Source organism: Schistocerca nitens, chromosome 12 (genome assembly GCF_023898315.1).
Source record: "Schistocerca nitens isolate TAMUIC-IGC-003100 chromosome 12, iqSchNite1.1, whole genome shotgun sequence".
Taxonomy (NCBI): Eukaryota; Metazoa; Arthropoda; class Insecta; order Orthoptera; family Acrididae; genus Schistocerca; species Schistocerca nitens.
This window is the reverse complement of record NC_064625.1, coordinates 97431123-97454683: the sequence shown is the minus strand read 5'-3', so window position 1 is coordinate 97454683 and position 23561 is coordinate 97431123. Positions and strand designations below refer to the sequence as shown.

The 23561-nt window shown below is 39.9% G+C and overlaps 1 protein-coding gene across 1 annotated transcript in view; it reads right to left on the bottom strand.

Moving 5' to 3' along the window:
• Positions 1-23561, bottom strand: part of LOC126215193 (unconventional myosin-Ib) — an 890664-nt gene that overhangs the window by 152341 nt on the left and 714762 nt on the right. The window contains exons 15-16 of the mRNA XM_049941860.1: positions 17354-17490; positions 11722-11911 (exon numbers count right to left, since the gene is read on the bottom strand). Of these exons, the coding sequence (XP_049797817.1) occupies positions 11722-11911; positions 17354-17490 (327 nt within the window). The remainder of the gene's footprint in view (positions 1-11721; positions 11912-17353; positions 17491-23561) is intronic.

Below are 23561 nucleotides of genomic sequence, written 5' to 3'. Positions count from 1 at the left end.
ACTATGATGACCAACAAATATCATACACTGGTTGCAGACTACGTACACCCCTTCATGACGATCATGTTTCCCGACGGCAGTGGCATTTTTCGGCAAGATAATGCACCATATCATGAGGACAGGACTGTGGTTGACTCATTTGAGGAACACAGTGGTGAGTTAGAGTTGATGTGCTGCATCCCCAACTTGCTAGATCTGATCCTGATGGCATCAGAGCTCATCACCCCCCGTCCCCGAATTTATGGGAATTAGGTGACTTGTGTGTGCACATGTGGTGCCACCTCCCTCCAGCAACTTATCAAGGCCAGATGTGTTGCCACTGTTATCTGCGCCAAAGTTGGATATGTTGGCTATTAGCTAGCTGGTCATAATTTCCTGACTGATTATTGTACACTGCCTGAAAAAAAAAATCAAATACCCAGAAGAATGGTTGGAAGTCAATGAACTGTAACTTCGTACACATAAACTCCATTGGTTGGTAAGTAAATGGTTAAAACTGAAATTTTTTGTGAGAGGTAGAACAGCAACCAGAGTGCATTAGCATTGTTCATATTTAGTGTTGTTACAAGGCTTGGTAGGTTATTTAGAAGATTTGAACAGAGACAGATGTTCAGTGACCACTTCGCAAAACAGAGATATTAAGGTGTAGCATCTTGCATTGCACCTATGTAAGTAAGAGACGGAAGCAGGCAGAGAGCTTCATATACGAGTCACGTCTCACATGACAGATAGGCTCAGATCCAGTAACTAGCTGCAAGCAGTTTTGGCTGTGGCAGAAAGATGTCAGCCTCTTATGAACTATGAAACTATCTAGTAGTTAAGACTGCATATTTGAGAAACAAAACTGTATTTATTGCAATTATTGCAACTTTCATTAATTACTGCTAATTTGTTTAATTATTAGTGTGCATGATGTTGTGAAATCAAAGTATTAAATAAGTGTATATTGTTATGTCTATTAACTGAGCATACATTAGTGTGAGACCTGTGTACTGAGTGAGTGAATCATACTCGTGGGAAATTGTAAAGTGCATCTAGCCAGTTTATGGGACTGAGAAAACAAATAAGATACTTTTATGATAATTTTGTTATTTAAAGAGGGAATTATTTTGATACTTGTGGGTTTCATAAATTTGTTCTTTTGATAAACTGTTCATAAAAACTATTAAGTTGCAATAGGTCAAAAGTAAAAGATGCGGAATTTTCCTGGTTTAATACTAATGTTGGACTGGTAATAATGTATACCAGTCATTCACAGGACAAAACATTCGTGCCTATTTTGTGGGTCAAGAGAACTGCTTTGTGAAGCCTAAGGTGAGTTAGGATCTCAGGTGTGATCATGTTTCAATGTGGATAGTGCTCTGAATAGATGTGAAAATGTTATGGAATAATGGTTAAAAATTGACCGTGAGGTGCTGCAAAGTTGATGTGGATTTATGAAAAAGACGAATACATAAAATTCTGATTTTAATATGCAAACTGTGACTCTGGAATAACCAGACTTCATGTGATGTGTTATACAAGACATGACCACAAACTGAACATTCCTACTGGGCATATTGGGTAATATTTGAATGAGTGTTCTGTCACAGACAATCTGTTTCATCAAACAGTGGAAACTCCAGGATGGAATGTAACGGTATTAAGAAAAGGAAAGTTGCTACTCACCATACAGCAGAGATGCTGAGTTGCAGAGAGGCACAACAAAAAGACTATCACAAATGTAGCTTAAAGGCAGTAAGGCATTTGTGAAAATTAGACGACACACACACACACACACACACACACACACACACACACACGAGTATTAAATAAGTATTAAATAAGTGTGCTGCATTCGTATTCTTTTTGTATAGCATCTCCACTTACGGTCAGTAGCAACTTTTCTATTCTTAATATTGTTACAATCTGTTTTGTTATCTTTTTAGCATTGGGTTCTGTTAACTGCTATAAACTGGCTATAACAAGTGAATGTGATTGTGTGTGTTAAAGTCAAAACTATAACTTTGAATCAGCACACACCTGGCAGTGTTTTGTATAAAACTTGCAAACTAACTTTCAATTAATCACTCAGCTAATCTGATACTGAAAAAATCTGTTGCTCTCATTGGACTCATCTAATGCTCCTGGTTCTACTACAGCTTTCCCAGTAGAGAAACATTATTTATTTTTAACAGGAAAGGAGCCTGGACCAGACTGCAGAGGAAGAAATCACTGCAAGCTGAGTGGAACATTATTTCTGTAGATTAAATACAAATAACTAAGTCAGTGCGAGTTGTCACATTGTCCCGTGATACAGCGTTATCAACATCTGGGAGAGTTTGGAATAGAGTGCTCTGTGAGTCTCCATATGGTCAGCTGGTTAAATTGGGCACTATCCAGTTTTGTGGTCCATTTGTATGTGACAGAGGTCTGAGATTGGCTCACTCGTTACCAAGCTTGCACTGGACCATTCTTCCAATGCTTCAGAGAGGCACAGCAGTATTACTCCTGCTGTCATGGTGTGGGGAGACAGTGATTGAGGGAATTCTGATGGCACAATGGCATCTTTGAGCGAAGATACTATGGGGCGTTCAAAAAGTCTCTCCGCAGTGGTGTATGATTGTTAGCCATACGTGCCGTATGCCGCATTGAATATACCGAAATGAAACTCAGTGAAATACAAGTTATTAATTTATTGAGTATTCATTTTTATGTGCAAATTTTCACATTAAATGCTGGAAGTGTCCCCCCCACCCCCCCCCCCCCCCACCCCCACCCCCCACCTGTTGTTGTTGAATACACAAGTCAATTCGTCTAATCATGTTTCCAAACACAAGTTGTAACATTTCTTCTGTAACAGAAACAGTGAAAGTGGATATTGCAGTTTTCAATTCATCGATGGATTTTGGATGGTTTTTATAGACAGTTGCATTCACTGCACCCCAGAAGAAAAAGTCAGGTGGTGTTAGGCGATTGTGGAGGCCAAAGTCCCTGTGGAATTACGCGATCACCAAAAACATCAGCAAGCAGTGACATTGAAATGCGAGCTGTATGCGCGGTTGCACCATCTTGTTGAAAATAACCATTCAGAATTTCACTTACACAAGTTCTCCTATAGATGGGTACAGAATATCACTGCAGTATCATTGTGCGTTTATTGTTTCGTTGAAAAATATGAGACCCACAATCTGATGCCAAGACATTGCAACCCAAACTCCTATTTTCACAGAATGAAGTGGTTCCTCATGAATACACAATGAATTTGCAGTACTCCACATACGAGAATTCTGCGAGTTCATGTACCCGGATAAAACATTTCATTAAGAATATCCCTTATATTTTGTTGAACGAAATTTTTCAACCATTGACAATAATGCAGTCTCTTGCCATGATCAGTATTTTTCAGTTCTTGCATGACTGTCACTTTGTATGGGAAAAGTTCTATTTTTTTTCCTTACAGCTGTGTTTGCCATTCCAACACTAACATCGCTTTCCTGGGCGAGTTTTCTTACTGACTTGTTTGGACTCATGGACATTTCATCGGAAATATCGAATAGTTTATCCTCAGACAAGATGCTAGGGTGACCACTTCTTGGTGCATCTGTCACTGAACCCGTACTTTGAAATTTGTTAATCAAATCTCTCACAGTATTGCGATGTGGGAGTGTTGTCTCCAGGAAAACTGAATCAAATGTTTGACAAACTGAAACTGTGTATTTACCGCCAGCTTTGAACACCGACTAAAAACACACATTCTTCAATGGTTAGCATTTTAACAGTGACAAAAGCGAAACAAACTAACAAAGGAACTAAACTTAAATGTTCATGTCAACATGCAATGACACACACCAACGATACTACTGATGCTGGCTGAGATAAACAAAACACTGGAATGTTGGGAGAGTCCACTTGAAGGGAAGTAAACCAGGCAGGCGAACAATCATACGGCACGCACGGCTAACAATCAGACAGCACTGCGGAAAGACTTTTTGAACACCCCATATTGTAATAATGATGTAACTGTCTTTTGCTTTCTTTTCTTTGTCTTGCCTTAGAGAGAGTTACAATAGCGCAAATTTTGTAATTTTGTTCCTATACATGTTGTGCAGTTGCCATTTGCGAAACAGTATTTGCCACTTTTTTGGTCGAGTACTTGCACATTTATTAACATACAGTTTATCATTCCCACGAACATAATAATACAAAACATGTAACTTCACATATGAGTTTGAATATTGTAATTTGTGGAATATTCTGTGAGAGAAGTGAGCTTTCCAAATATACTGATAGGTGAAACAACAACAAAAATGTCTGGAGGCGGGTAAGGGTTGGATGTCTGTGTTGTACGCGCGAGCAGAAGAGTGTCGTGTTAGTGGCCACTGGTTTTAAGACCGTTTTATCAGCATATTGAGGACAGTTTTGACAAACATTGTGAATTTTAAATCCAAAAGATAAAATCACTAAGTGCTTTATATCGTGGACTGACATCTTGAAAACATAACATTCAGAGAGTCTAATCACATGGTTGCTGTGTGGATGGTATCTGGTGTGTGCACTATTTCGATTTTAAGAAGAAATACCACTGAAACATGCAGAAACTGTTTCAAGAAGTTAGGTACCTTAACTTTTTCATCGTTGTACATATACAAAACAATAATGTACATCACAAAAGGTAGTGAGGACTGGATTACAAATGCTAGAGTACACACTCACAATACAAGAAGAAAGAATGAAGTACGGAGCATACCCCACCGACTGGCAATGCTAGAAAAAGGACCCCAGTACTCTGGTATCAGACTACTAAGTCTGCCTAAAAACCTGCAAGATAGTGTACTTGACAATGACTTTACAAAGAAACTTAAAGACTATCTCACTGAAAAAGAGTTTTACAGTGTTGCAGAATACTTACGCCATTAAATTTGTATATATTGTTATTCATTATCAGTGAGGTAAAAATGTAAGCTAAAGGTGTAGAAAAATAAGTGATAATGAATGTTAATACTTTGACATGCCCTATATTACATGTACATTTACTGTACACAATGTAATCTTACAGGATCAAATAAAATTCAATTCTATTCAATTCAATATGTATCAAAGATTGCAAATTTAAAATGTAAAGATATTAATGTACTCTCACATCGTGGACTTGTCATCTCATAAAGTGAACACGAATATTATGATCTGTGGACAGTGCAGTAAGATACCTGCTAAGTGGATGATTTTTGCTCAGCAGAGTGAACTGTGATCTTTATGATCACACAGATTATAGTGATTATACTATGATTTATTGTCTCAGAAACTAATAAGATGTAAGCTGTTAGGGCTGTGAAGAGGCAATTACATTGAGATACATGCTTTCTGTGAACAGGGTGAACTGTAACTTTGTGGTAAGACAATTAACTTCTTATTGTGGATTAACATTTTGTTCAATAATAATTGGAACACCATTATGTTGGGACTGTAATGTAATGTGTTTGACAAGTGAATGGTTTTGAGGCACATTGTGGAATGAGACATATGAAGTGCTCCTCTCTGATGATCAAGCAGCGCTGAGAAAATATTTACAAGTGTTACGACATTGACATACACCTGTGTTTGCTGGGTGAAGCTGGTCTAGTCTAAATTGCCAACTGTTGCTGCTACAGTCATTAAAGAGACTGTAAATATTGCATTTCCTTGCTGCATTGTAAATGTTGCATTTCCTTTCTCCATCTGCAAACAAACACTCATTGTTCAAAGGAGAGTTACTGTAGCAATCTTTACATGGCTTACACTTAAGGTTTACAGGCTGGGATTGCGGGATGAAGATGTGCCGATAAAAAATATAAATGTTGTGTGACTAGGGCCTCCCATCAGGTAGACCATTCGCCGCGTGCAAGTCTTTAGATTTGATGCCACTTCGGTGACTTGCGCGTCGATGGGGATGAAATGATGATGATCAGGACAACACAACACCCAATCCCTGAGTGGAGAAAAATCTCCGACCCAGCCAGGAATCGAACCCGGGCCCTTAGGATTGACATTCTGTCATGCTGACCTCTCAGCTACCGGGGGCGGACAATATGTGCCAATGCCATCAGTTAAGTGACTATTCATTGAACTTGGCTAATGTTAGGAAATTGTCCTTTCATGGACTCCACGTCAGAAATATTTTTGTAGTAACAGTATCATCTGTGCTGAAGGTACTCTTACTATTTCTTGTTATTGTTACCTTGATGACATACCTTAATTTCCAGGTATTTGAAATAATGTTTTCCCTGCTTCAAATGTCAAAGTAAAATTGGCGTCATTTGTCAAATAACTTTCCATAACCAATATGACATTTGTTGAAAAGTACTTTATCTTTTAATTCTTCCTTCACTCTTATAAAATTTATGAATACTGCCTAACTATTGGCAGGAATACAACATATTTCACTCTTTGTTTCTCTTCTCCTTTGGCTACATATAAATGTGTAGTTGTAGTATACATGAGTTTTACTCACATTTTGTTCACATGAAAAATTATACATCAAATTACATGTTGTTTATTGCAATGTACTGGTAAAATGTGCACCTCATATGGTATCCACCATTATGTCAGTTGCCTAAAGCCAATCAGAAAACAGTAGCTGTGCTGTAATTGAATCTGACAGAGACTTGTTGCATGGAATTTGTTTATATATCAGATTTTGTAATGATACAGTATCCTAAAGCTGTAGTGAGGCCTTGCTTACTTGTTTGGTGAATATCAGTAACTAGTTCAGTCCACATGGGTGTAATATTTAATTCATTCTGGGAGTAGTTAAACTTCAAGGTTTTACAAAATTATTAAGAATTTTGTGGCCACTTGTTGACATATTGACTGTTGGCTTCTCTCTGGGGTTCTTTGTCCGACGTTCATATGATAATTTTTCTGACATTTTGCCTGCACAAGTGACTGGCAATGTCGAAGTTTCACCCTCCATTGCTGGTGGTGGACCAGTCTACCACCAGCTGTTCATGGTTTTAGTTACTTCAAAATTTACGTACATGACATCTTATATACATTTCATTGGAGATATATCAAGTTTCCTCCACTTTTATTACATGTGCAATGTCAGTCCTGGTAAGAATAATACTTGGAGGGTTGTGGTGACTGTTCAACAGGACAATGCTAATCCACACACGGCATGTGTGTCTGTGTACTTTCTGCATGATGTTGAAGTACTCCTGCAGCCAGCAAGATCACCATGTCTCTCCCCAACAGAATGTGTCAGACCTGTTCAGAAATCAATTCCACCCCAATGCCAGCATCTGGGATATCAAGTTCCTGGTAAATTTGGCTCAATTTCATAATCACTGAAATAACATAATGTAAGCTCTCAATCCCTGAACTTTCATTTATTTTGCTCCTCCCCTTCTGGGTGCTTCACTTGTTTTAGAAGTGACAGTTGAAGGAAAGAATACGAGGTATGCCCACAAACTAAGTTCCGTTTGGTTATATAAAACAAATGTGTACAGATACAGAAAAAAATATTTATTGTACAAAAATCTACAACTGTTAAACTACTTTTCTACATAGCTTCTGAAATTTTGTAGGCACTTGTCATAGTGTGGCACAAGTTTTTGTATGTCTTCTTCATAGAAGGTTGCCGGCTGTGTATTCAACCATGTAGTAACATGTTCTTTCAGCTCGTCATCATCATTGAAGTGTTGACCACCAAGGACAGATTTGAGGTGTAAGAAGAGATGAAAGTTGCTAGGAGCGGTTGTGCTTAATCTTCTCTTCCATTGTGTGAACCAGTTCATCAGTAACCACAGACAGGCTTCCATTACGTTGTTCATCATGCACTTGATCACATCCTTCATTAAACAGTCTGACCCATCTTCTAACCACTGAATCACTCATTGCATTTTGTTCATAAGCCTCACAGATTTGCCAATGAATTTCCTTTTGGTTTAACTTTCTTTGCATTTAGAAAACGAATCACAGATCTGATTTCACACGCGGTGGCATATTCAATTATGGCTGACATTATAAAGAAGCACTACAAAGCACACGATGGCAGCAGCGATCTGAAAATGGTGTACATGTCTTCTCCTTGAGTCAGAGTAATTGCTGCACATGCTCAGAACTGCGATTGTAGCACTGCAGCCGATAGATATAGAAATGGAACTTACTTTGTGGATGACCCTCATATCTGGAGTTACCTCAGCTAAAGAACCTGCAGCAACTGCAAAGAGCTGAGGACACTTGATGGTGACAGAGGTGATTAAAAGAATGTCTACCACAGATTAACCTGCTTGTCCCTGATGAACAGATGGAGGTACTAAATGTAGTGTTTTAATTGCATCTCATTTAAAATCTCAGCAATGAAAAAAAAGCCTGAATGTCATATCTCAATGAGGAACTTGAAACTTTCAGCACAGGGTAGGAGCATGGAGAGGAACTCTGGCTCAAGTTTAAAACAATAGTTGACCATGCACTGGATAGATATGTACCCAGTATAAAAGTTCATAATGGTACGGAACCTCCTGGCATATACCGTACTTACTCGAATCTAAGCCGCACTTTTTTTCCGGTTTTTGTAATCCAAAAAACCACCTGCGACTTAGAATCGAGTGCAAAGTAAGCGGAAGTTCTAAAAGATGTTGGTAGGTGCCGCCACAAATAACTTCTGCCATCGAATATATGTAGCGTTACACAGGCATGCTTTGCAGGCACAAAGATAAATACTGGCGCAAAATAAAAACTGGCGTCAGTAAATAAATTAAAAAGGTGGAAGACAAGCTTTTTTCTCCAGCCCGAGTTTTGACCACTGCATTTTCATACATTATCCAATGAAGTAAATACAAATTTCGCCAACTCTACGTTCTGAATTTTATCCTACCTGTGAGAAGAGATGGCTGCTAATAGGAACTTTTATGAATTGTGAATCACATGGAGTATTCTCTTCACCATAAGTATAATACGAATATAAACATTTTGCCATGTATTCTTTCGTGTTTGCTGCTATCTCATTTAAATCCTGTCTGCCTAATAAACTACGAAACTACAGTGAGATAACAGCAAACGCGGAAGAATATGCATATCATGTCATGTTTATATTCGAATTATTCTTATGCCTAATAGTGATACAGTCAGAAATGAAGCACGGCAATTGACTAGATTTTTAAATCTAAGATGACTTTAATTTCTGTGCAGAATGTAATGTACTAAAGAGGCGTCTGCAAAGATTTTCAAATGGAGAAAAATTTTCGCTAAACTCTCGTTCAGAACATCTTCTATCATACGCAGTCTATTATTTGGTTCTTGTTGATCACTATCAAAGAAAGCAGCACTGTAAGTAACAACAAATAGCAGTATCTTGCCATTGTTTCACTAATGAGATGATTCCTCTCTCTCTCTTTTTTTTTTTTTAATTGTAAGCGGTGGTAGCGCGCACAAAAGCAAGCCATGCCGCGAGCGGTGACATGTCATTAACACTCATTATCAGAATGTGACAAACAATGCATGACACAATACAGTAATGCATTTTCAGCTTAGAGTGACGTAAACACCTATAAAGAAGAGAACGCCATTTATCAGATGAAAGAAAAATAAGCAATCAACTAGACGAAGCACATGACAAAGGAAGGGTACCCGTATAAATACGGACGGAACACCTGATGCATAGCAATGGCTACCTGGTAAAGCTTAACTGCTAAGCTTACGACTCGGACCAAATTACTGTAGCTGTATCGTCATTCATTCGACCTAAATTGTGTCTCATATTACAATGGACCAACTATGTTTTGATTTGGAGGTGAGGCCTAAAACTTTTCTCTCCCCTTGAATTTCGAGTCTCAAATTTCAGGTGCGGCTTAGATTCGAGAAAATTTTTTTTCCTTGATTTCGAGTCTCATTTTTCGGGTGCAGCTTAGATTCGAGTGCAGCTTAGATTCGAGTGTGGCTTAGATTCGAGTAAATATGGTAGTTACTGTAAAGAAACAGATTACTGCACATAGGTGTAAAACAAAGCATAGGGTTATAGACAGAGAGATGCTGAATAAAAAGCATATGGCAGTCAAGAGAGCAATGTGTGAAGCCTTCAATGAGTACCATAGCAAAATATTGTCAAATGATCTTTCACAGAGCCCAAGAAATTCTGGTCATTTGCAAAGGCTATTAGTGGCACCAAAGTTAGTGTCCAGTGAATTGCCCCAATTTAATCCCCGTACCACTGAAAAAATGAATGAAATAAGTATTAGCATCAGACGTGTTGAGAAACAGCTGAAATCATTAAAATTAAACAAACCTCCAGGCCCCTATGGAATCGCTGTCAGGTTCTATACTGAATTTGCAGACGGGTTAGCCCCTCTTCTAATTATAATCATCATAGATTCCTTGAACAAAAAACTGTCATATTTCTCAGAAAAAAGCGCAGCTCACACCAGCCTAAAAGAAGGGTAGTACAAGAGAGTCACAAAACTACCATCCTATATCCTTGACATCTATTTGTTGTAGACTCTTGTAACATATTCTGAGCTCAAACATAATGAGGTATCTTGAACAGAATGATCTTCCGAAGACATCGATCATATGAACCCCCACTCACAGTTTTCTCACATGACATAGTAAAAGCTTTGGATCAAGGCAGCCAGATATATCCAGTTATTTCTTGGTTTCTGAAAAGCATTTGACTTGGTACTGTACCTATGCTTATTGTCAAAACTACAATAATATGGGGTATCATGTGAAATTTGTGACTGGCTTGAGGACTTTTTGGTAGGGGGGACACAGCATGTTATCTTGGATGGAGAGTCATCAACAGATGTAGAAGTAACTTCAGGTATACCCAGAGAAGTGTGTTGCGACCCTCGCTGTTCATATCGTATATTAATGACCATGCAGACAATAGTAATAGTAAAATCAAGCTTTATGCAGATGATGCAATTATCTATAATGAAGTACTGTCTGAAAGAAGCTGCACAAATATTCAGTTGGATCTTGATAAGATTTCAATGTGGTGCAGAGATTGGCAACTTGCTCCAGTACACCTTGGTTTATTGGTAGGATACTGGGGAAGTCTATGAAGGAGATAGCTTACAAATCACTCGTGTAACCAGTTCTAGAATACTGCTGAAGTGTGTGGGACCTGAACCAGACAGGACTAACACGGGATATTGAACGTATACAGACAAGGGCAGCACGAATGGTCACATGTTTGTTTAATCTGTGGGAGAGTGTCACAGAGAAACTGAAGGAACTGGACTAGCAGACTCTTGAAGACAAATATCCTGAGAAAGTCTATTAACGAAGTTTCAAGAAGCATAAAATGATTACTCCAGGAATATACCACAATCCCCTACATACTGCTCACATAGGGATCGTGAGGATAAGATTAGAGTAATTAATGTATGCATAGAAGCATTCAAACAAATCATTCTTCCCACTATCCATAAGTGAATGGAACAGGAAGAAACTCTAATAACTGGTACAATGGTGCATACCCTCAGCCAAGTACCTCAAAGTGGTTTGCAGAGTACAGATGTAGATGTACATGTAGATGTAGAAGTTTTAAAAACAAAAATTTTCTACATCTCCTAAAATTATTCGAGTACAACTTCAGTTCACTGAAACTACTTAGGCACGACAGGTATGGGCATTGAACAAAAATTGTTCAGTGTCATTATCAGGAACAGTGCAGTGTCCGGGCCCCGGCTCATAGTGTGGCACACGAGCCAAGTGCTCACTCGCTGGCGGCGGTCGTTTGCTTCCCTCCCCCCCACTTACCCTAGGTACCTGACCTGGTGCGCCACCAGGGCCATCTCGAAGATGCGAGGCTGCTTCAGCTCGTTGGGCTTGACACAGCGGACATAGTGCGGTGTTTTGCTCGTCACGGACCGCACCAAGGCACTCAGTGAGATTTTGAACTGTGCTCCCGTACTTGCCGGCCTCTTCAGTGTCGACCTCTTTGGATTTCCTACAAAACGATTCTTAATCGTCATCATATCTAGACACAAATGAATTACAGAGTATTATATTACTTAAATAAATTAACTGAACCTAAAAGTTATGGTGCAAAAACTTAAAAGGGTGAATGAAATTGCAGATATCTCAATAACAATTTATCATTTAATATTTGAATGAAACATGTTCGTTACATGACAGTTGAAATACTTTCATTTTAAACTTACCAGTTTACAATGTAAAATCAAACAGTGGAAGATCCATGATGGACTGTAAAAATTTTATGGAAAGGATAGTTGCTCCTCACCAAATAGCAGAGATGCTGACGCACAGATAGGCACAACAGAAAGAGAGTCAGAAAGTGAACTTTCGACCAACAAGGCCTCCATCGGATATGGACAATGTACACACACATACACACTCACACAAATGCAACTTACACACACAAAACCACAGTCTCTGGTTGCTGAGGCCAGACCAGCAGCCCAAGACTGTGATCATGTGTGTGTGAGTTGTGTTTGTGCGAGTGTGTATGTTAACTATTTCTGACGAAGGCCTTGTTGGCTGAAAGCTCTCTTTCTGACAGTCTTTTTGTTGTTCTTATCTGCAATTCAGCATCTCCGCTATTTGGTTAGTGGCAACTATCTTTTTCATAATACTGTCACAGTTTACAATGCAGTTATGCCTAAATATTGTTGACAAACTCTCACTGCTTTTAATACATTTTTAAAGAGGTTTTTGCACATGTTTGGATTGTATTGTGCAATGAAGCACTCAATTTCGTCCTTTAGTTCAGGAATCATTCTCAGTTTATTTGCGTACATACAAGGCTACATGTAATCCTTATATCAAACAATGGAAAATCCTCTCAAAATATACCGAGGGTCTCACTGAAGCCTTCACTGACAGTAATTATCCTCCCATCCTGGTACAAAAACAAATCTCCCGTGTCTTATCTTTCCAGTTTCCAACCACCTCCAAAAGTCCTACAATCCGGTCACAAAGGAACATTCCCCTCATAACTCAGTACTATCCGGGACCGGAGCAACTGAATTACATTCTCCTCCAGGGTTTCGATTACCTCTCGTCATGCCCTGAAATGGGATATGTCCTGCCCACTATCCATCCCACCCCTCCTACCGTGGTATTCCGCCATCCACCAAACCTCCACAATATACTCGTCCATCCTTACACAACCTCTGCTCCCAGTCCCTTACCTCAGGGCTCATACCCCTGTAATAGACCTAGATGCAACACCTGTCCTATACATCCTCCTACCACCACCTACTCCAGTCCGGTCACTAACATCACCTATCCCATCAAAGGCAGGGCTACCTGTGAAACCAGTCATGTGATTTACAAGTTAAGCTGCAACCACCGTGCTGCATTCTATGTAGGCATGACAACCGACAAGCTGTCTGTCTGCATGAGTGGCCACCGACAAACTGTGGCCAAAAAAACAAGTGGACCACCCTGTTGCTGAACATGCTGCCAAACATGATATCCCTCATCTCAATGACTGCTTCACAGCCTGTGCCATATGGATCCTTACCACCAACACCAGCTTTTCTGAATTGTGCAGGTAGGAACTTTCCCTGCAATGCATCCTACATTCCATAACCCTCCTGGCCTCAATCTTTGTTAGTCACTGTCCTTACCCATCCAGCCCCCTCCCTGTTCCCATTCCAGCACTTCACAGCCGTCATTTCACCACCACACCCAGTCTTTTAATTTCTTTTTACTTCTCTCCTTTCTGCTACTTACCCCCTCCCCCCTCTGCACCTTCTCTCTTGCTCTCCATCTAAACTGCAACACTTCACTGTCCAACACTCCCACCATACTATCCCTCCCCCTCCCCGCTCCAGCCTCCTCCTTACCCCCACCCAGTTGCCACTCCCATCATGCACTGGTGTTGCTGCTTGCAGTGTGGTTTCAGCTCTCTGAGACTGCAGACATGTGTGCAACTTGTGTTTGCATCAGTGTGTGTGTGTGTGTGTGTGTGTGTGTGTGTGTGTGTGTGTGTGTGTGTGTGTGTCTACTGCTGACAAAGGCCTTAATGGCCGAAAGATATAATTGTGTGAATCTTTTGTTGTGCTTATCGCGACTCAGCATCTCCACTATATTTTAATCCCTATATGATAGTCACATGAGGTCATACCATAAGATTTCAACCCATTTGGAACTCCTCAGCATGCACAACACACATTATCTGAGTGTGATTCAACAGTTGGAGCCATCTTGCTGGAACACTTGTTTTCAATGCCCCTCAGATGTTGGCTCAAGAAACTCACTTATCCTGTACACATAATGTATGCCATTACCGCCGCGGCATTACCAGCAGCATTCTCGAAACATAGGGTCCAACCACTCCATCTGCCTAAAGACCACATCGTACAGTGCTTGTTGTTCACACCTCAGGTTTTGAAATGTTATGTGAGGATGCTTGTTGCCTCAAATCTGATAGCTGTACTTTTTGACATAACCATCCAGTTAGAAAAGTGCTTCATTTCTTAACATTATCATCAACATTTTGCTTTTCCACAACCCAACTGGTGATTTCATGACGTAGAAAATGGTTGTTTGCGAGTAATTTTTCAATCAGATGAACCTTGTAAGGGAGTAGATGAAGATCCTTTGTCAGAATACCCTGATTTGTACCCCTCTAAATGTTCTTTCCATGTTTTTGAAAGCGAATTTTGGTTGGGGACTTTATGATACACTCTCATTTACACAATATTTTCATCGGACTGGCCAATATGATGTTGTTTCGGTTGCTTAACATGAGCAATTGAATCACTATCCTCTATCTTTCCAATTACTCATCAAACTGTCAATAAATCAGATATATATCACTCATGGAAAAATGTACACAATTTGCAAAGTGTCTTTAAAGAACTTTCTCCGTGTATGTTTTGATGACTGCAGCAGACTGTTCTATGGAAAACAGATTTTTATTCACTAACTGCAGTGTCTTTAGATGGCAAGTGAGCAGTAGCAAGTGCTGCCAATCTATCAGAACAAAAACTGGCTGGAATTTCAATTGCGCATTCTTATTGGGAGAACCTTTGTGAATGAGCCTCTTTGAATCAGATGGCCACAGGTGCATGATGATTTCCAGCTTCCACAGTCACATGTGGAGGGACATTTGGAAGGGAATCACTAAAGGAGGAATATGTCCTGTTGGCAATGAAATCATAAGAGATGGAGGGTGTGGAAGAACAGGCACAGGTATCTGCTTTACCCTTTCAAATGAACTATCCTGGCTCTTGCGTTCAGCTGAATCTGAATAACCAAATGCAGATCTGAACTGCCTTTGTCCTGGATATGAGTTTTATGTCTTACTGCCTTTGTCCTGGATATGAGTTTCACGTGTTACCAAAGTGGATCAATAATTTCCTTGTTATTTCTCAGGAACTTCAAATCAGTTATGGAGATTGAGATGTAACTGATATGTGCCAGATTAATGAAGTATCTGATACCAATCACAACCAAAGTATCTGATACCCGCACATACATAATTCTGACTTTACAATTAAATATGAACATAACTCGCTAAGTTACACTATCATGACTAAACCACTGGACTGATTTTGATCACATTAAGGTATGGAGATAGCTTTAACTCTGAGGAGGAGCAATGATTTTTTTTGAAAGTTAAGAAACAAAATCGATTGCAAGGCAATGAAGTAAAGAATGGAACTTACGTGAACATTAAGTGCATTACCAAACTGCAAAATTTGTTGCTTAATGTATACGTTGTATAACTTAAAAAAATGCCCACAAACATCCACACGCACTGCCCGGGAGCAGCACTATGAGTGCCATGTTGTCATGTGACTGGGCTGTTGTGGGAGAGTATACATCATATGCAATGCTTACCAGCACAAGCAGACCTGTGATTTATGCAGAAGCCTGGAGGAAGCCTTTATCCAGTAGTGGGAATCAAACATGATGATGAGGATGATTGATTGTTATGGTCTTCAGTCTGGAGCATGTTATTTTAAATTGAGGGCAACCACAGGCAAATGTCCATGTTTTGAATGATTCACAATGACTGTAAAATACTTTTAATAAAAGTAATGACCAGTTTTGCCTCAATCCTCAGATGACAAGAAATTGTTTTCAACAAGCTATAGTGGAAAGTGCCACTCCCCATAATTCATGTCAGGTTATAAACACATAGGGTGCTAAAAGTGGCAGTCCATACTGAAAATGCAGGAGATAGCAGAACTGGTATAGACTACTGCATTTGGCGCGCTATGTGTTTATAACTTGACGTGAATAATGGGGATGGGCTCTAAGGCAGTTACCTTTCCGCTGTGACTTCTTTGAAAGAATCTCTATCATCTGAAGATGTGTCTTCAGTTGATGCAAGATTCTTCATCTCCAAATACATACTGCATCCTACATCCACTTTAACATGCTTACAGCATTCACCCCTTGGTCACTCTCTACAGTTTTTACACCCTGCACTTCCCTCCATTACCAAATTAATGATTCAAGTTGTACCATGAATTTCTCCCCCCTCCCTGTTTGGTCCAATACCTCCTTACTAGTTACAGAAGCTACCCATGTAACTTTAAACACTCTTCTGTAGCATCACATTTCAAAAGCTTCTATTCTCTCCTGGTATGCTTAGTGTCCAAATTTCATTTCCATGCCAGGCTACACTCCATACGAATGTCTTCCAAAATGACTTCCCGACACTCAAATTTGTATTAGATGTTAACAAATTCCTCTTTTTGAGGAATACTATTTGTGCCACAGCCAGTCTGCATTTTATATGCTCTCTCCTTCGACCACCATCATTTATTTTGCTGCTCAAATAGCAAATCTCATCTCCTGCTTCTAGTGTCTTATTACCTTATCTGATTCCTTCAACATCACTCACTTTAATTCCCATTTCCCCTGCTTTGCTTTTCTTGATGTTCACTTATAACCTCTTTTCCAGACACCATCCATTCCATTCAACTTCTCTCCCGTCCCTTGTTGTCTCAGATAGAATTACAATGTGATCAGTAAACCTCAAAGTTTTATATCTTCTCCCTGAACTTTAACTCTCCCTGGAAATTGTTTCTTGGGTTCCTTTACTACATGCTCAACATACAGATTGAATAACATTAAAGACAGTATGCAACCCTGTCTCACCTTATAAACTACTGCTTCACTTTCACGTCATTCAGTTCTTATAACTGCATTCTGGTTCCTATGTAAGTTGTAAATAATCTTAACTATCTTCCTGTATTTTGTCCCTACTACCTTCAGAAATTCGAAGAGTATATTCCAGTCAACACTGTCAAAAGCTTCCTCTAAATCTACAAGAGCTATAATCATAGTCTGGCTTCTATCCTCATACAAATACAGTGTTGAATTTCATTTTCCTTTTCTCCTGATTAATGTTACTCCTTTGGAAACTTTCAAACAAAAATATTTAGCAGTAATAAATACTTCTTACCTTCAGGAAACAAGGTCTTCAACAGCGGATGTTCACAGCGGTACATGGACTGCGACAAGTCCCGTGGAAGAATATCATTATTCTTTTCCACAAAACCTGTTACATTGTACGTTACGGTGCCAGCAAAGTGTTTCAGCCTGAAAAAATTGCATATAATTGGTATTGGTGTAAATTTCATGGTTTTTCATGTATATGATCTAGTAATAAGTAACAACCTAAATCTAGCTAGATTTCCTGAAAACTATTACATACATGTGAATTCAAGATACAAATCAACACTCAAAGCAGTGGGTGATAATGAAACGGGATAACTATGACACCCTGTGACATGTCAATACATTATCATGGTATACTGATTTCACTAGGAAATCATGTGTCAAGATGTAAGATGTGTGATACTAACATCTTGTAACTCTCCTGAGTTCAACATCTCACTCATCATGGAGGATGCTGACTCAGTTTTTAGTGCTTTCTGAATGGACTGGAGTTGATATGAGGGGTGCAGCAGCATCTTAAAAGGCCCAGAGTCACCAGTGGGTATCCTTAGTGTGTTCAACACTAAAGTATAGAACTATGTTCTATATTATGAGTTACCTGAAGCAAACTGTGTATAAATCAAGGAACATCTGTTATACATATAAAGCATAGTGTATGTACGTATGTATGTGTGTGTGTATGGGATCTCTTCTGAAATCCTTGGATCAATTTCAACCAAATTTAGCACAAAAACACCAGGAAGCATGCGTATCAGCACTGTGTGGTTTATGATATCCAATAGGAGCAGGGAGATACTGTGTTTTTCCAGATCCTGGCCTATAGCCTGCAAATCATCCCGTTTGCAGAGCAGCTTACATGTCAGGGGCAAGAATCGGTTTCCTGGGCACTGACATGTAGGCTGCCCTGCCTGACAGGTGTGTTATGTTGGAGTACAACTGGTCTACTTTATCGACCTGCTTTGCATGGCAGCCTGTCTGTGAAGGAGAAATAAATGATTTTCGAGCCCCTGACATGTAGCCTTTCCTGCAAGGCAGGCATGTTGTGAGAGTAGTATTGGTTTGCTTTATTGAACTGTATTTCAGGGGCTACATGTTCCAATGAGCATGGGTGGGGAAAGGGTGAGATGGATAGAGGAGGGGTGGACAGAGTGAGGGACAGGAGGAAATGGACAGAGAGAGGGGAGGAGGGGGAGATTCATGAGACCAACAGAATGTGGAGACAGGTAGTGCACAGGAAGAACAGGAAGAGCAGAGGCAAAGATGGAAAGAGAGATGGAACGAAGGATATGGGAGGAGGGAGGAAGATATGGTCAAAGTAAAAAGGTGGAGGAAAAGGACAAAGAGAGGGAGGAGCTGTGGAGACAGAGAGAATGGGGGGGGGGGAGGAGGAAGAGAGAGATAGAGTGACAGACACATAGATAGAGATGGTAGAATGAGATGAACAGGCAGAGGGAGGAAGCACTGGGCACAGAATGGGGGAGGAGGAGGTGTATACATGTCAAACACATATTGTAGTGGGACGCGAAATTGAAGCGTCACCCATCCACCAATGTCAGCCCAGTTTGCAGGTGAATATAGGTTTAATTTAGTTTTTGTTTATGTATTTTTTGTAATATTTGTAATGGTTATGAATTGTCTAAAGTTTGTATTTATTTTTTATGTTTCATGTACGGAGAGGGCGGCACCACGAACGGAGACAGCATCTTCGTTGCCGGGACCGGAGAGAAAATTGCTGGCCACTATACGTCGCGGGTCGACAGCCAAAGAGCAACAGAAGATCCTGAAACCGAGTTGTTGCGTCGTGCTTCTAAAAGTTAAATAATTGAGAATTTGTAATGTTTTGTACAACAATGATATCATAGGAAGTTTAATCTTATTGAAAATGTTAGTTTTGTCTCGTCAAGGCTCAGGTTCACGTCTGTATGTAGGAAGATAATAAACTAGTGGATGCTACTAAAGTTGAAATACGTGTTCCGAGGATTTATTTATGAAGAATTATGTGAATGAATTAATAATATATTTGACAAGATTATTGAATTTTGACACCGTTCATCGTGACTTTGAATCTCAAAAGTTTATTGTGGTGTCACCGCTAGACACCACACTTGCTAGGTGGTAACTTAAATCGGCCGCGGTCCTGTAGTACATGTCGGACCCGCGTGTCGCCACTGGGTACTCGCAATCCTAGCGCCACCACATGGCAGGTCACAAGACACGGACATGACCTCGCCCCAGTTGTACGGACGACATAGCTTGCGACAAGACGTATCACGTCTTCCTCTCATTTGCCGAGAGACAGATTAAATAGCCTTCAGCTAGTCCATCGCTACTACCTAGCAAGGCGCCATGTGTATCATTGCTAATTGCTTACTACTATGCAAGAGATGTATTTCAACAAGAACAAGACTACATTAAAGTTAAGTATATTAAAATCTCTCTTCTTTTCTTTATAGTTTTCATCCAGTCTCCTGTTTCAGAATTTACGCCCGTCTGCGTTAGTTTCGCGTGCACCTAGCCACTCATTGTGTCGAGACCTTAGGGAATCGACACAACATTTATTCAATGTGGTTCTAATATCGATTAAATCAGATAACGTGTATCAATATAATTTCTGAGGAGAAACAAACGACATCTAAATTGAAAAAGTTTACGCAAACCAATTGGCCCGAGTGACATAATTCTGCGCATACGACTCAAATGATGTTTTACAGTTTCGTTCAAGAACCATTCTGAGACAATTTAAAAAGAATATAAATAATTTTGAAGTGGGTTGTAACTGACGTAGGTGACGAAGTCTACACATGGTCATATGTCAAATGAAAATCATTTGTACAAATCTATACGTCATTACACTACAATATACGGATGAAACCATGGGCAAAAGGCTAGTTGTACAATAGGGACCAAATGAATAGGGCAGTGCAGTTGCTAAGATACTGATCTTGAGTTTCAAATGAAAGAGTAACTATGTTCAGCCATCGTGACTTGTGTTTCAATGGTTTTCCAAATCACTTAGGTAAATCGCAGATGGTCCCTTAATCAATGCCACGGCCAACCACCTGTTCTATCCTCACCGACCACCTGTTCTATCCTCATAAAGCAAGTTAAGTATTCTGTGTGTTGTATATTGTGAGCTACTGATTTGTGGTGTATTACCTTGACAATTCCTACGGCTATAATTTTCAATGTGTTAGGGTCAGCAGCTGTGATGAATTTTTTGAATGATTTCTTGAAGCCTTCAGCTGCCATTCTCTTTATTTGCTGTACAATTGTACAATTTCAGCCTTAGGCCATTTTCAAGTATTTTATGGATGATTCACCTCAAACTAATTTATGAGCATAACATGATGTCAAAGGAGCAACAACATACACAACATAACATGTTACTAAAAAATCATCCATAAAATACTTGAAAATGGCCTAAGGCCGAAATTGTACAATTGTACAGGAAATAAAGAGAATGGCAGCTGAAGGCTTCAAGAAATCATTCAAAAAATTCCTATGTCATTCTGAGAAGAGAAAATAAAATTAGGTAACTTGAATGGTTGTTTAGAAATGCGTATAATAAATGCCATAGGGCTCAATAACTGAACCCCTTCTTTTCTACTTTTGTGTTAATGTACAGAATTTCGAAGTGAATAAATGCAAAATAATCATGTTTTCTAATAATATTACAGTTTTAAAAAAGGATGCAAACATTTAAGTAATGTCAATATAGTATGCCACATAATAAATCAGTAGTAGGGTACTTCACAATCAATTAATTGATGACACTGGAAATCTTTTATCAATAGATTTGCACAATCGTAACAAAAGGAGCTCATGAACTGGTTATTCCAGTCCATGATGAACCCACAGGAAATGAAATGGTTTGGAAACAAAATTTGTACCATATGACTGCAAATGAGATACACTGGGTGACTTGCTGGTTAGGTGAATACTAAATTAAGAAATCTGTGGATTATAAATTGGAAAAAAACGGGACAGAAAAATACCACTGCTTTAAACACTGGCAGCCATGTCTATTTGGTACACTGAGTCACTGACTGGCAAATGACAAAAAGGTAAAGTGTCTCCTTTGTTATTCCAGGCATGGTTCCTCAGAGGAAAATGAAATTTGGGACAAGGGCAGACACAATGGTGCAGTAGCTGAAAAGAACGACATAAATAAACAAAGAGAGGAAAATATTAAGAAGAAAACCTCTGGCTCACAGTCTGAAACTATGGATACACTCTAATAACTTGACACTCAAAATTCTAGTCCACACTGGATCATTGTAAATTGTAGATTGTAAATTGCATAACCTAGAAAATCTGTCAATAAGGAAAATCCGTAAAACAGCGATCCAAAACGCAGTCCAGTTGAAATCCAGTAAAAAGTCAGCTAACATAAGTATAGTGTAAATGAGGTAGGGACTCATCTAGATGGTATAGCATTTTTATATTAATATTTACATGGAAAATCATTTTTAGGTTTTTGGGTTTCCTACTTTCAAGAAATTGCAAAAAGTTAGGAAATTAAGGCGATGATACGTGGGTAAGTTGAAAGTAACAGAGGTTGTTGAGAGTTTCAAAGGGAGCATTAGGCAATGATTGATTGAAACAGGGGAAAAGAACACAGAAGAAGACAAATAGATAGCTTTGGGAGATGAAGACAGATGAAATAGTGAAAGCAGTATATGATTAAGTAAATAAAAAGACAGAGCCTAGTAAACATCCTTGTACAAGGCACAATGAAAAAAATGCAGCAAATAATTTTTTTAGCAGCAACTGCAGATGCTACAACCATTTGATTTAATTTGTCTGGTACCCTTATCTGTTGAGACAGGCAGCATCAAGTTGGAACACATTCTGACTGTTGTGACAGTGCCACGAGATTTAAAAGTGCCGCTACGTCAGTACGCGAACACAGCGATAGAGGCGCTCCGCAGCTCGGCCGAGCGCGGGAGTGCCAGCTGGCTATGAACGGCGCCGGCCGCATGTCACGGCACGGCCGTCGAATGACAGATACGGAGTTAGTAGCATGTAACCCGCTAGTGTTTCTACTTTTGTATATCCACGCAATTTATTAGTGATAAAGGTTATAACACTTTTTGGCGACGAGGTCGGATATTTTTTTTCCTGCGTTGTGGAATTGTGTGTTCGTGTCGGGGCAGACATGGAACAGCTTATGCAAGCGCTCATTGAACAACAAACACAGCTGACGGCTGCTATTCAGGCATTGTCGACGTCGCTTACTCATCGTCTGTCTTCCTCTTCTCCGCCTCAGTTCCCTCCTTACGACGAGGCCCCTGAAGACTGGGAGGATTATGAGAAGCGTTTGCGGCAACACTTCTTGTCTTTCGGCGTTGTCGACGCTCCTATGTGTAAGTCGTTATTTCTATCTTGGATTTCCCCACGGATCTATCAGCTGCTATCTCAGTTAGCCCCTCTGCAGGAACCTGCCCCTCTGTCCTTCCAAGAAATGTGTGAATTATTGTCTAACTATTACCGAAAACACACCCACGTTGTTGCTGCCCACGTGGCGTTCTACCGGTGTCGTAAACAGCCCCATCAATCTTACCGGGCTTGGGCGGCGGAACTACACGGTCTGAGTAGGAAATGTCAGTTTGTCACGGACGCTCATCATGAGTCTTATGCTGATTCAATGGTTCGGGACGCTATTCTATGGCTTGCTCCTGATAAAGAAGTTTGGCAACGTGCCTTACAACTGCCAAACCCATCGTTGTCGGAAGTTCTCAGCACCGCTCAATCTTATGAAGTGTCTCACGCTGCTGGTGCGCAAATAGACACGTGGTGTGATGTGGGCGCTATACAGACCAATTTCGACGCGGACAATTTGCCTGTATCACAGGGGAACAACGATGTGGTGGCAGTTCACTCACGTCAACAACGTCGTGTTGGGCCACCATGCTTGCAGCGAAAACAGCAACCACAGAAGCAGGTTCGTTCCGCACTTCCTTCTTGTCCACGTTGTTTCGTACAGCATGACAGGGCCGCGTGTCCAAAACGTTGGGCCAAGTGTAATTCATGTAGGAAAAAAGGCCACATTGTTTCTGTGTGTCAGTCCCCTAAAGTTCCTGTCGACAAGGACGAGGCATCGGACATGGATGTTAACTGTGTGCTTTCTCAAACAAATAAGTTGTTTGTTACTGTTCGTGTTCTGGATAAAGACATTCGCATGCAAGTGGACACGGGCTCTGCAGTAACTC